General features: G+C 43.9%; 1 protein-coding gene across 2 annotated transcripts; it reads right to left on the reverse strand.

The window, feature by feature from the left end:
- Nucleotides 1–8,129: 8,129 nt before the first annotated feature.
- Cdkn2c (cyclin dependent kinase inhibitor 2C) lies at nucleotides 8,130–12,788 on the reverse strand. 2 transcript variants are annotated; one of them, XM_055628998.1, is made up of 3 exons: nucleotides 12,672–12,788; nucleotides 12,190–12,329; nucleotides 8,130–8,882 (listed from the first exon to the last, which is right to left on the reverse strand). In XM_055628998.1, the coding sequence occupies exons 2-3, from the start codon at nucleotides 12,316–12,318 to the stop codon at nucleotides 8,505–8,507; spliced, it is 507 nt and encodes a 168-aa protein (XP_055484973.1). In that variant the 5' UTR covers nucleotides 12,319–12,329; nucleotides 12,672–12,788; the 3' UTR covers nucleotides 8,130–8,504. The 2 variants fall into 2 exon arrangements, with proteins under 2 accessions (XP_055484973.1, XP_055484972.1); XM_055628997.1 differs by lacking the exon at nucleotides 12,672–12,788 and having other exon boundaries at nucleotides 12,190–12,649.
- Between the last annotated feature and the right edge of the window lie 1,020 nt (nucleotides 12,789–13,808).

The following is a 13,808-nucleotide window of genomic DNA, read 5'->3' on the forward strand; positions in this document are numbered from 1 at the left end:
TTTTGTGTGAAGTAACTTTTCTGTTAGTTGATTTAATGTCATTGCCATTCTGTAGCTTGGATTTTATGTCTGTTTCTTTGATCTTATTTTTCTTCAGCATATTCTGTTGCTAAGTTGAAAATCTCTATTATTCACAGACATTTTCTCTTGTTTAAATTATATATATTTAAAATTCAAAATAATGATAAAAAACACTTTGGGGTAAAAATGACAAAAATTACCTTTATCCTCTAAATAACCTTTCCTGCTAAAAAAAAAAAAAGTACTTTCATTCTTTTAATTTGAGACATATTTTCCTTAGAGAGCACTGATTTTTAAAAGTCTTTTATTTTGGTAGTCAGAAACTTCAGTTGCTGACCGTGGGTTATGCTACAAGCTCTTTCAATAGGATCTGATGAACAAAAGAAAAAAAGAATCAGAATATTAATGGGTTAATATTCTTATAGTTAACAGCCACATATTTGAAGAGGCATACATTTTAAATCTTTTAAAATGGGTTAAAATAAGCCTTTTAAACAGAATTTAAATCACTGCCATTTAGCTCAGAGTGTTACATACAATTCTCTATTATATTTTCATCTTAACATTTTTTTCCTGTGGCATTTGTTAAGTCTTACTTGAACTGAAATACTTCTTAGAAATACTTTTTGTATCCAGCTCTTTCTTTTCCAGTAGATACATGGTATATTTCAACAACTGTGGACACATTGTACTAGCTCGGAGCCATTTTGATTACTTTTAAACAAATTAGCCAGCCTTTAGCCAGTTCAGTGATCTCTCCCATGTGGCCTTATGCTGGCCTCACATAGAACAGGCCTCTAAGTCTACTCCAGATGGCCAACTGTGTCCACTAAGCCTTTCAGAATGGTGCTTGCTGATCTTGCTAGCTTGGGACAGAATATAAGCTTTTTAAATGTATGAAAAATACATACACAATATATAGATATGACTATAAATAATAGTGTTTCTTTTCCAGGTGTGTCTTTGAAACATTATTCAAGTGCAAACAGAAATTCTTGTAAAAAACTGAAAGACTATCCATATGAAAAAATTAAATTTGCTTATATTTATTACAGTGATGTAATAAAAAATGGTGTTATTTGCCTTGTGTTTTTATTCTTGGACAACTATCTTTTACTGGTCATCCTTTTTCCTTGCTTTTGGATTCCTTACCAAATTTCTCCTTTTGTAATTAATATTTAATTTTGTAATAATTAATTTTGTAATTAATATTTAATCTATGGCCATGTCAATCTAAAACACTGCAAATACCTATTTGTCCTCTTGTCACTACTAAAATTCTGCTTTTGTACTGGAAATTCTTAACTGTGAATGTTAAAAAAGCTTGTTACATGCTTGCCCATGACAAGAATTTTAAATAATTCCTGGCAGACCTAGGACTTGTTCAGTGTTTTCAGTGCTAAGATTTTTAACTTACATCCCTCCCTGAATCATTAATGACAATGAGTTCACTTATAATAGAAAAAAAATGATCAGCTCATATTTGTATGAACTACAATAATATAGCATCCTTAAAAAGCAATGTGAAGTGAATTGGTATTTCTGTTCAAAATATCCATCTGCTCAATTGGTAAGATTTTGGTAAGAAATATCTCAATATCAATAAATACACACATAAAAATATTCATGTAGGACAGAAATAGAAAGTATTGTTTTGATTGCCTGCTCAGTACTATCTACATGTTTATGGAGGATATTTTGAAACTTAAAAATGTCTATAAAGTAGTAAGCATACAATTAAAGTATATAATTTACCTGCAGGAATAATTTATTTATAAAGGCAGCTGGGCCTTGATACTGAAGTCCCTTTTGCATATTTTCCCATAATTATTAACAATTTAACCTTTTTTTTTTTTTGAGACAGGGTCTCACTATGTAGACCAGGCTGATCTTGAACTATCAAAGACCCACCTGCCTCACCTTAACTTTTTATCTGTTAAGATAATCAGCATTTTTTTAATATGCTAGGTAAGATGTATTAAATTGTTTTGAAGACCACAAATTACATTCAAGATGTTCCTAGATCTTGATTTTATGCTAAGAAGTTCTTAGCACATGTAAAATGTTAAGCACATTTTTTGCATTTCAACTTAAAATCAAGTCCTAAGTATATGATTGCTGTAAATTAGTGTCCACAAGTCTTTGCTCTTATCTTCACTTCCAAGAAGATACAGACCAAGGTTTTTTACTTATAGGCCCAAAGTAAATTTGAGTGAATGGGAATAACAACTACTTTTTATTATCACTCAGTATATCTTTTAAAGTCCAAGTGATTTTTAAGAACAGGAAGGGAGACTGCTGAGTAGGAGGAAATTTTTTAAAATAGAAATCTCTACCTATGTCTTATTTGTTGTTGTTGTTGTTCATTACCCAAAATGTGAAGAAAAAAAAAATGAAAGAAAGAAAGGGGGGAGATTTTAATGTCAGAGACAAGCAAAATTATGGTGCTAGTAAAGTAAAAATGATTTAAAAAATACTTGTCCTAATTCTGTGTTACTTACTATTGAAGAAGAGACCCTGAAGATAATCAACTACTTTTCCCCATGAAGCATACCACATAAAAAGTTTAAAAGACACTACAACACTTACTGTTGCTCATTTAAACTCTGAGGCAGAGAGTGGATGAGCATCACCAGAGGCCAGCCACTCAGTATAGTGATTTCACCTCTTGTCCTAATACATGAGTGGGTTTTTTTTTTCTTTTTCTTTTTCCCGGAGGCAGGGTTTCTCTGTGTAGCCCCGGCTGTCCTGGACTCACTTTGTAGACCAGGCTGGCCTCAGACTCACAGAGATCCGCCTGCCTCTGCCTCCCCGAGTGCTGGAACTGTAGGCGTGCACCGCTGTGCCCAGCTTACGTGAATGTCTCTGTTTCACTGTGAACCTTCACCACACTGTAAGATTGCTATTGATCTGCAAATGAATGACTCTAGGTCTTTAAGGTGGTTGTATATGTTCAGACCTGTCCCATACAAGTCATTTGTGGGTGGCCCATAAAGGTTGGTCTGAAGTGCTTGACTGTAAGATTGGACATCAGGGCTGCTGCATCCCTGAGAGCTTCCAAGGAGGCAGTCATGGGATTATGCCTCAGGGATTACTCTGGCTCAGAAAGGACTCTGATTGTGTAGTCTGATGGTTCTGAACCTGCGCTAGAACACTGTGACATCGCTGTTCCTGAGCTGTCAGCTGGTGGGATAGTTGCTAGACACTGGGAAGCTTTTTTTTTTCCTTCCTTTTTTAATTTTAGGAAGTTGTGTTTGCAAAGCACGTATTTAAAACTCAGAACAGGCCTCTTTTTCAGCAAGCGACACGCTACCCTGAGCAGGGCAGGGGAGTGGACAGTGTTTTAATATGGTTGATAATCTGTGTTAAAAAACCAACATCAAAAGATGCTGGGACATTTTGCCTTCATATGGAACTTTCACTATGCAACTTACTTGAAAACCAAAGGCACAGAAACGAATCCTGTCAACATGATGCTTGCTCTCTACATGGTTAAGATAAAGCTCCAGACTTCTCTAAGAGACTTGCTGTACTGATGAAATATTAAAAGCAGAACCTCCATGTCCAAATATTCCCTGGAAGAAACCTGAGTTTTTACTTAGCAACTACAGAAACTCCATTATTTGTATGTTAAAAGACAGTATAACTATAATTACACCAATTAAATGTTGTGCTCCTAGTAAATTATTTTTTCCCTACCACCACTGGCTGAAAGTAGGATTTCTTCTTAGTACTCAGAAGAAATGAAGTGTAGCTGGAGAGAAATTAGTGGTTTCTTACTTCCTCTCCCAAAGAGTTGCTGTTTTTGGCTAGTTGTTTAGTTTTTTTTTTTTTTTTTTTTTTTTTTTTCTGGTGGTGGTTGGAGAGTCGGGTGTGAGGGAAGAGAAAAAAAGGCTGTGTATAAAATCACTGAGTAGGCCTAAGTTAAGACTCTGTCTTGGTCAGGGAGACACAGACACACAGAGGTTAGGGGAAGCAGGTTTAGTCGAGTACCTGTGTGATTCTTAAAATGTCCAACTCTGCTTTCGCTTCAGGTCCTCCTTCTCCTCCTCTTCCTCCTCCTCCTCCTCCTAGGTGCTGACTTCTCTGGATGGTTCAGATTCCATTTTAGAGCATGGGAAGCAAAATGCGTGAATTCCACTTGTGCTTCTGCAGGTGTGGTGGTGGCAAGGTAACCTTTGCTCACTTGCTGGCCGGTACCAAGCTGGTTTTATTATTATTATTTTTTTAAATGTCTGCTGAGAATTAAAGACAACACAGAAAATTCCAGAACCACATCCTAACACCTAAAGTCCACACAATGTCTCTACACAGATGGCAAAATACTTGTCTGGAGACTTAATTTACCAAGCTTATATCCAGATCTGGGGGGTTGGGACAGAAGGGTGTTTCTTTTGAGGCATCGATGAAGATTGAGGGGGGTTAAAAAGATTCCTAGGTGTTGCACACACCCCAGCCCTGAAGGTCACCGGTCGGGCTGGGGTCTCTCTGAAGGAGCAAACGTGCGTTTTCGGTTCCGGAGGTCTAGTAAAGTACGCAGGAAAAGCAAATCCCTGGGGCAGTTTCGCGAATAGTCCAAGAGGTAAAGAGGCCGGAGAAGAATTCGCCTCCTAGCAGTTGGACCCCGGGCTGTCCTCGGCTGTCATCGCCCCACCGGGAGGAGGGGAGTGCTGGCTCTGGCGTGGGGGCACGGAGAAGCTGCAGCCCGCCCGGGGCTCTGCGGAGAGCCAGGCGCACGCCGGCCTGCTGGCCGGGGCTCGCGCACCGCGCTCCGGCCGCCGCCGCGGGGCCAGGCTATCCAGCGCGCGGGCTGCCGGAGGGCCAGCGCCAGGAGCTGGCTGGCGGGGTCGCCGGCAGCTCCCGGGGCGCGGGGAGCGGCTCCCCCTGCCCCGCTCCCAGCTCGGTCTTCCCGCCCCGCCGAGCGCGCCCGCTCGCCGCGGAGGGCGCCTCCAAGGTTACCCGCCGCCCCGCCGGGGACCGGCCACCGGCCTCCTCCTCCCGCCCCCAGCCGGGCATGCCCTGCGCTCGGGGAGGGGGATCCGGCCGGAGACCGGCCGGCTCCCGCGTGGGCCGGGGGCGGCCTCCGCGGCTCCGGGCACCCGGGGCAGCCAGGTCAGGCGAGGTCGCGGCGGGCAGGGGCCGCGGCTCGCCCCGCACGCTCAGGGCAGCGCGCCCGGCCCGGGTGCTGCGGGGGTTGCGGGAGGCACCCGGGCGCGGGAGGCATCCGGGGTCGGTGGAGGGGCAGAGACCTGCCGAGCTGCCAAACCTGCCGAGGAAACCAGCTAAATAAAAGGAGACTGTTATTTAAGGCGCGGAAATTTGAAATGTTTGGACAGGAAGAGAAGAGAAGAGAGACCTTTGCGAGGAAGGGAAAAACACAGCCGAGCTAACGGTTTTGCAGCTCCCCGCCCCCACCCCCGGGCTTTTCTGCGCGCACAGAAGGAGCGCCCGGCTCCAGCTTCTGCCCTACCGCGCCCGGGCGCACTGAGACCGCGGCACCCAAGATGTGTTCGCAGCCCCTCCGAAGATGCCGGGGCTGGCTCTGGGCAGAGCTCTGTCCCCAGCTCAGGAGGGATTTTTGTTTTTCTGCCCCTCACTAAGGGTCTGCGTGGGTCAGTTTGCATGAAACTGCGGGGTAGAGCCGCACAGGGCTACCTACACACACAAAGGTGAGGCTTTCTCCCTATGGCCTTTTGACAGAGGTAGTTTAAAAGTCAGGAAGGTTTGCAAGGGTGACCCTTTCTCTCCCCAGCACTGCGATTTTTCCACTGTTTCTTGGAGCCCAGTGAAAGCCTAAAACACCTTCCTAGCAACAAAAAACTTGAAGGTCCCCAGGCCACAAAGTCCACCATCCAAGATAAAGTGAATTTACCATATTTGCCGAGTAAATTGCTTTTCCAGGAAATAATACCTTATGTAGTTGTCAGCTACCCATAGTAGGGTGTGTGTGTGTGTGTGTGTGTGTGTGTGTGTGTGTGTGTGTAAGAGCTCATCGCGACACTTCTTGATGAATGAAATATATATATATAAACTCTTGACTCACTAGAGAAATGAGAGGCACCAGTACCAGATTGTGGACTGAGACCCTGTTAGTGTCTCCCCCCCACCCCAACCCCCCGTAGATGTGAGTCTGCAGGTGTGCACAGGCTGGACCTGAGTTTCCCAGTGCGGATTAGAGCACATCGAAGAAAACTCCCCTCGAATCTGTTTTCTAACCTCTGTCTCTGGTACAGCAGGGTCCCCCGGGTATCCGGGCACTCTATTCAATTAGCCTTTTCATCATCACGCTGCACCTGAATAAATTCAGGCTCCCTCCCAATCCGAGCTCGTAAGCTCCTCTCTTCTCTGCTTAGTCAAGAGTTCTGCGGAGGTTTCTGAGAGAATAGCTTTTCACATTTCCTAGAGGGACCACATAACTCATTTCTAAAATACTCAGATTAGCAAAGTCACTTCCTGCGAGGAGCCAGGGTACTGTGATGTTTTAATGCCTAGCGAGTCATAGGCTGATGAGGAGATAGGGTGCCTCTCTCTCCGTCTGCTGGGCTGGGACCACCCGAGAACAAAGCAAGTAGGGCGCATCTCTTTTGCTGTGTGGACATGTCGTGCCTTTGTATTTGAAATCTCTAAAGGTGATTTTACCTCAGGAGAGAGAGTAAATGCTGAGGCTTGTGGTACTCTGACGCAACTAAACTGTAAATTTAGAATTATCCAACTTTGCGGATGCCATTTGCAACAAGGGTTTTAAAGAATTATTTCCAGTAATAGTACTTTGCTTATTTTATATATCCACTCTATTTTTAAATCAAAATATTTTCTTTTTAGACCATCTCTACGTGTACCTTCAAATGTTTCCTAAGTTTAGTGTCATGCTGCCACTGAAAACAAAATCATGTAGAATTGCAGTTAAAAGAGGCAGAAGTAAAAAGCTTTTTGCAGTCCGTTTAGGAAATGTGAATTTTTAACCCCACAGTGAAAATGCTTATACCTTTTACCCCAGATTCGTTTATAGTACACTAGAAGATAGGTTTTTAAGAACCACTGGCCTTCAGCCCTTGCTAGGGCAGACATCAGAGCCATGCCCTTCAATAAACCTTCAAGTGTTTTGTTCTTTTAAAATTGAGGGCAGAGAGCTTACAAAGCAGAGGATGGAACTTTCACAAAAACCATCTTTGTGTGGCAAATGATGAGTATAGTATTTATAAATTTATAAATGGTAACTGCATGAAAATTCTTTGGTGACTATCTTTAACTAATATAACAGTGTAAGAATTACATGTGGGGAAAATCCTTTTGGAAATTTGAGATATGTCTGTAATTCCACCAACAATTTATTTTTTAAGCTAAACATGTTCTCCCAAAGACTTTACACTCATTTAATTTAAAGAAATGAACACATGGAGACAAATCAACTACCGCATGGAGGAGTTGCTTATTGTGTGTTGTGAAAGTCTCTGTATCTCTTATTCTGTAGACCCTAAGTAGTTACGGTCTTTGGATATAATTCATACATTTTTTTTCGGGCTGAGATTTAAGTCTCCCACCGTGAACACTGGTATTTGTATTTTAGTACTCAGAGCTTTTGTAGTCTCGCATTTTGATGTTTCTGGAGAAGGGCCAGTGTTGTACTGACATAGGGCTACAGGTCTGGAGACACATTAAGCAACTGCTTCATCTTCCGACTTTAAGAAGCCACCTGTCCTAATGGGCGCGCCTCTACGGTGAGCGGTGAGCTCTCGCTCAGCACTGATGGTTTAGAGCTGTTGTCTGTTTTCAGATTGCTGCTTCCAAAGTCTATCTTTCAGCTGACTCAATTTCGAGAGAAAGGGAAGATTAGGCATCACAAGAAGTTCACAGTGAAATAATTTCAAGTCTGATTCTCAAAGATGCTGTTCATATTATTTTTTGAAGCAAAAAATACTAATAAAAGCAGAGCTAGCCAATGACATCTTTGGAAGGAAATAAAAGAATGACTCCACTGTAACTACAATAAAACTAGGTTTCCAATGTGTTCTCTTCTAATGTCCAGATTTACAGTATTATAAACTTTTAACACATTTCTTACAAAGTGGCAAAAGAAAAAAAAAAAAAAAAAAAAAAAGCCTCAGGAAAATGTGGTCCTCTTCTGAAAAAAATGTGTTTTAATTAGGCAAAAGATGCATCAGGACAAACAACAATCTTTAAAACAAAGTCTCTAAGTCAGACATTGAGACTGGCAGAGGGTAAGCAAAAAATAATAATAAAATAAAAAAAGATAAAACATCCAGAAGGCAGTTACATGTTAGAAATCAGAGTTTTGACAGTGAAAAAAAAAGTTTAAATATTTCATAAACTTGCAGTAAGATTTTCACTTAGGCAAATTTAAAGGATTTAACTACCTGCTTAAAATATGAAAACAAAACAAACCCCTCTATTTTAATAAGTGACAGTAAAATAGACAGCCAACCAACTAACTGACAAGTGAGGCAATGTGGGAAAGCCCTCCCTCACTGCAGATGCGCGGCTCCCCCAACCCCATTTGCCTCCATCAGGCTAACGACCTCACTTCTCCCATAGAACCTGGCCAGGTCGCAGGCGGTGTCCCCCCTGTGGTTCCGATGGCCCACGCGGCAGGCTGTGTGCTTCAGAAGGAACTCCACCACAGGGAGGTGGCCTTCCTTGGCAGCCAGGTGCAAGGGTAGGTTCCCCTCATTATCTTCGATGTTGACATCAGCTTGGAACTCCAGCAAAGCCTGTACAGTGTCCAGGAAGCCCGCTCTGGCTGCATCATGAATGACGGCGAAGCCAGTTTGGTCTTTCAAGTTGGGGTTAGCACCTCTGAGGAGAAGTCTCCTGGCAATCTCCGGATTTCCAAGTTTCATAACCTAGGAAAGAAATGAGAGATAGCAGATCCCTCCAGCGTTTGAGCTACACCAATATTTAAAGACATCTGCTTGTCCTAGTCATTATTTTTGATTTAGTACTTGAAGAAGACTCACAGCCTACAGTCTGAAGGGCTGGGTAGCAGGAAAGTACCAGCTGGTAAAATCAGAAGAAAACTGCAAAAATTTGAGCTTATTGATGAAATATCCTAATGAGTTCAGATGTAGGAAAAGTTGATCAATAAAACAGAATTTCTGCAACATGAATAAATTTGATGGCTAATTTGGTTATCTTTCACAAAAGATAGCAGGTTTTTTTTTTTCATCCAGTTCTTAAAATAAAAGAAAGATAATTTGGGATTTAAGTAAAGAGACTCCTATTGTTTATTCATACACATAAAATATACCTGGGGTATTGATTCTAGAAGGTTAAATGGATATAAAATTTATTTCCTAACAGCTACTGAAAACGAATGATGGGTCTCTTTACACCTCCTGGATGAGTGTCACTCAGAGCATACCTGAGCCTCTAACATCCCAGAGTTGACATTTTCTTAAATGATTAGTTTGCACAAGGTCCCTCTAAATAGAAATGCCTGAAATTTCCCAGCATTAATATTTTTTCTTTAAAGGCTATAAAATATTGAGATTAGTCCACGTTTAGCATTCATTTCAAATTACAGAATATGAGTTATTAAGGTATTAATTAAGCCATTGTGTTCTACATTGCTTATTATATCAAATTATTTTGGACTAAGGTGGTGATATGCCTTGTATCAGGGAGGAAATGATTGCATGACTACCATTCCTGAAAAGAATAAAATGGCCATCCTTCTATATCAGTCAGCATTTCTCCAAGTTCTAACTGGCCTTCTGATACTCAGGTGAGCAAAAGTAGAAGGAAGACATTTACTGGGTGTGCTGGGACAGACAGCTTTGCCCTGTGGTTTGAGCATTTAATAATCAACTGGTGATCCTGGCTAATTTCTCTCTACACTCTTAAGAACAGTTATTTGTAAACTAGCTCTGTTCTGAAAGTCAGACTATAGTATCAATACTTGCTATCAGGGCTCAAAATAACATAGCAGAAAGACTTACTTTTGTTTAAGTGTATTATACTTTAAAAGATGTCTGTTAATCAAAAATCTCTCATAAGCAAAAATATCTTATATAACAGCACTTGAGAGCATAATACATATTTACTTGTGAAAATATTATTTTCATTAACATGCCAGAAAATCCCAGCATTTGAATTGGCATCATTTACATTTAGGTATATTCATAAGAATCTAAGTTACAAAACAATATAAGTGGGCTATTTACTAGATACTCAATGTTTATTAGGATCAATAGCAATCCATTTGAAAATATGTAAATAGTGGATTTAATCTCTTTAAAATGTTTTAAAAGAATTAAAATATATTTAGAAAAAATAATATTTTATAAGGGCAAACTACATACTTTGTCAAGGTATGAAGTTTCCCCTTTAAAAAAAAAATCCTTTCAGTCTTTCATATAAGGTAGTAGAAAAATAAGCCTAAATTTATTTTTCCAGAACACCCATGAAATATATTTTCTGGTTATTAAAATTTAATTCAGTCTAATTTTAAATTTTGTCACATCTCCCTAAAACTTTAGTCACATTTAAAGACTTAGAGTCAGCCAAGCAAGAAACAGACACCTTAGATCTTTGCAAAGCAAATGTACGTTGAAGGTCTCTGATTATTCTGAAAAACAACAGCAAAGGAGAAAAGGTTTCTGCAGCTGAATGAGAAACATAATCACAGAGTAAAAACTGCTATCTTTGGCAGAAAGTAATAGTAATATTACCAAAGATTTTTAAGAAAGTCCTTTCTGATGGCACAATGTCAGATTCTGGGTTATTATGTATGCTGAGAAAGACTGCTATTTGTGCATGCTTCATTATATGCAGTGGGTAAGCAGGAATAAGTGGGGATTATCTACATTGGTTAATATAAGCAAAACTGGATGGCTACTTTTCAAATGTTTGTCAAAGTTTAATTACAATATTTATCCAATCGTCCTGTTTGTCAAAAATTCTGCACTCTCTCTTACGTACATAGATGAAGTGGCTTATGCTTTGTGTAGCTGACCTACCCTTTTGACCTTTCAATAAAATCCTTTCAGTATCTGGAGTTTGTGGCATTGCTATCATCACCATACCAGTTCAAAAGTATTAGGTGGAAAAAAGAAAAAAACAAACAACAACAACAACAAAAACAAGACCCTTTCTTATTTAATCTACCTGAATCAAGATAAATATTTTAGTATCTCTGCATAAGCTTCAACAGTGAAAGTTTTTGCAAGGCCAGATGTATTCTCATTTAAAATATCCAGGCCACATGAGCTTCTACTGTGGCATCTCCTGCCACCTGAATTTCTAATTTTTAAAACAGAAACAAAGCTCTCTAATGCCCTTACCCCAGTGGGGTTTCAAAAGCTTCTGGATGTGAAAGGCCCCAGGAATACCATCAGGACACCAATAAAAGCAACTGGTGGAGATCACATTTCCAAAGTTTCGTTTCTAAGCCTTTCAGCAAAGCTACATGATAACATTTGGTGGGGGAAATATTGTCAGGTACCTACTTGGCAGCTGGACATGTGTCAGTTGTTGCCTGTAAACCTAATCACGGAAAATTAGAGCATACCACGGCATGGCTACAGGGGTAATAAAAACACCACTGCTCAGCTCTGATTAGAAAATTCAACTTTTTATTTCCCCTCACTCCTGAAGGGGTGGCTTAGGTATTAAATTAACCGTGAAATGTACATCCTGTCCTGGTGCCCAGGCTATCCCATTCCAAATGAGGAAAGGTCGTTTGTCGAGACATGAAGCAGATGAAGGTAAAACACCCTGCTTAGCAGTCAAGAGAATTAACTTTAAAGTCAATTATTAGGGAAAAAAATAGTTGAAAAACACTATTAGCTGTGTATATACTTCAAATAATAATCGTAGTAATGTGCTTAAAGAGCTATCTAAAACAACACAGCACAAAACAAAGATTTCGACGCTAGGGCTCCTTTAAAATCTCCACTCTCACAAAAAACGTTTCCAAAAATTATGACCAAACCTAGGGTTCTGTTGATATCGAGGATGTTATCGGATCTGAGGAGTTTCTCCAAAGTACGTCATTTTGGGGAGCTGGACCCACTTAAAAGATATAAAATATGGCAACCGAGTAGGTTTTAAACCGGTGGAGACCTGTCCCCCTGGAAACGTAAAAGCTGTCATTTTAGAAGCCCAGGCAAGCTGAGTAACTTTGTTTTCCCCACCTCCGTGTATACCAACCTGCAGCGCAGTTCTCCCAAATCCATTTTGAGCGTTGACGTTTACATTATTTTGCAACAAACTAGTAAGTTGCTCTAGGTCCCCCCTGGCAGCTGCGGACGCCAACTCGTTCCCCCAAGGCTCGGCCATTCTTTAGGGTCCTGACGATCGGGAAAAGACGATTAGTTGCTTCTCCTTTCCCCCTTTCCTTTGCTCCTAACCAGGCTGCATGACGGCGTCGGAGGCTGACAGAAGGACTGGGATGGTTAATCTGGAGTAGAGCTTGGTAGTAAATACTAGTAAGGTCGGCCTGCCAAAAGCCCGCCCCTCGATTCACACGTGATTATTCAGCAAAACCGAGCCCATTGGCGAGGGGCTCCTTTCCTAGCGCTTGAGCTTAACCCCTGACGAGGATCCCGGTGCTTCCACGGACACGCGTCCACAGCGGTGGCGTCCTGCGCGGACCAGGCTGCGCGCGAGACGTGGGCAGCGCGGTCACGTACCTAGGCTCCGCGGCACTGCGGGGAGGATGTGCGGAGGCTCGGCCAACTCCGCGGAAGGAAAAGCCGCCGAGAGGAGAAAAGGCATCGGCCCGCCCGGGTGCACCGCGGCGGCTGGAGGCCGGCTCTCAGAGGCAGGTCCCCGGAGGGGGGCTGAAGGCGATCGCCCGGGGCGGACCGGAGCGGCGGCTCCGCGGCGGGCTGGACGTCCTCAGAAGAGCGTCCGCAGCCGGGCGGCTGGGCGTCTGCAGCCCCGCCGAGCCTCGCGGGCCGTGGGAGCCGGGCGGGGCGCGCCGCAGAGCCCCGCCAAGCCCGGCATGCCGGCCCCGCCGGGTCCCGGGACTCCCGGCAGCCCGGGGACGTGGCGGGGCGACGCGGGGAGCGTCTACGCGGCTCGAGCCGGCCGGGCGGCTCGCCTCCGCATCGCCGGTCACTTCCCGCCTACGGCCGAGCCGGCTCGGGCTCTCCACCGCGAGCGCCCCCGCCGCGGTCTCCCCGCCCTCTGCGATATTCCGGGGGGCCTCCGGCGACGGGAAGGGTCTTCGGGGGACGGGCGGTCGCCCCCGCCCCCGGGCGCAGCCGCTCTCGCCGACTGCTCGGCGGCCGCCCAGCAGCTCCGGCGCTCGGGGCCGCGGGGCCGGGGAGTTCTCCGGCGGCTCCGGCCTGCGCGCCTCGTCTGCGGCGCGGACGGGGCGGCGGAGCCCCTCGCGGGCAGCGGCTGACAGTCTCTTTTGTAGCCCGGCTCCCCGAAATCTCCGGCCGCCGCTCCCCTCGCTGCTGCTGCTGCTGCCGCTGCTGCCGCTGCTGCCGCTGCTGCTGCTGCTGCGGGCACTTGCGCGTCTTCCCCGTTCAGGACCGATCCCTTCCCTCCGCGCTTTGCCGCTTTTTCCGCCGAGGCTGCCGCCGCTTCGGTTGCCTCTGCAGAGACGGTGCCGGTTTCTTATCCCCTTTTTCCGACCTCATCAGCTTTTTTCGAAAAGAAAAAAAGTGAGCGCTTTTTGAGTTGAAAAACCCGCCCCCATTTTAACGGCAGAGTTTTAAGGAGGCTCGGCCGAGTTAGCGCGCCGCGGGAGCGGGAAGGCCGGGCCCCGCCCCCGCCCCGCCCCCGCCCCGCCCCCGGCTCGGCGGCGCTCGGCCGGC

This window comes from Psammomys obesus, unplaced genomic scaffold (assembly GCF_907164565.1).
Source record: "Psammomys obesus unplaced genomic scaffold, mPsaObe1.curated_primary_1811, whole genome shotgun sequence".
NCBI lineage: Eukaryota > Metazoa > Chordata > Mammalia > Rodentia > Muridae > Psammomys > Psammomys obesus.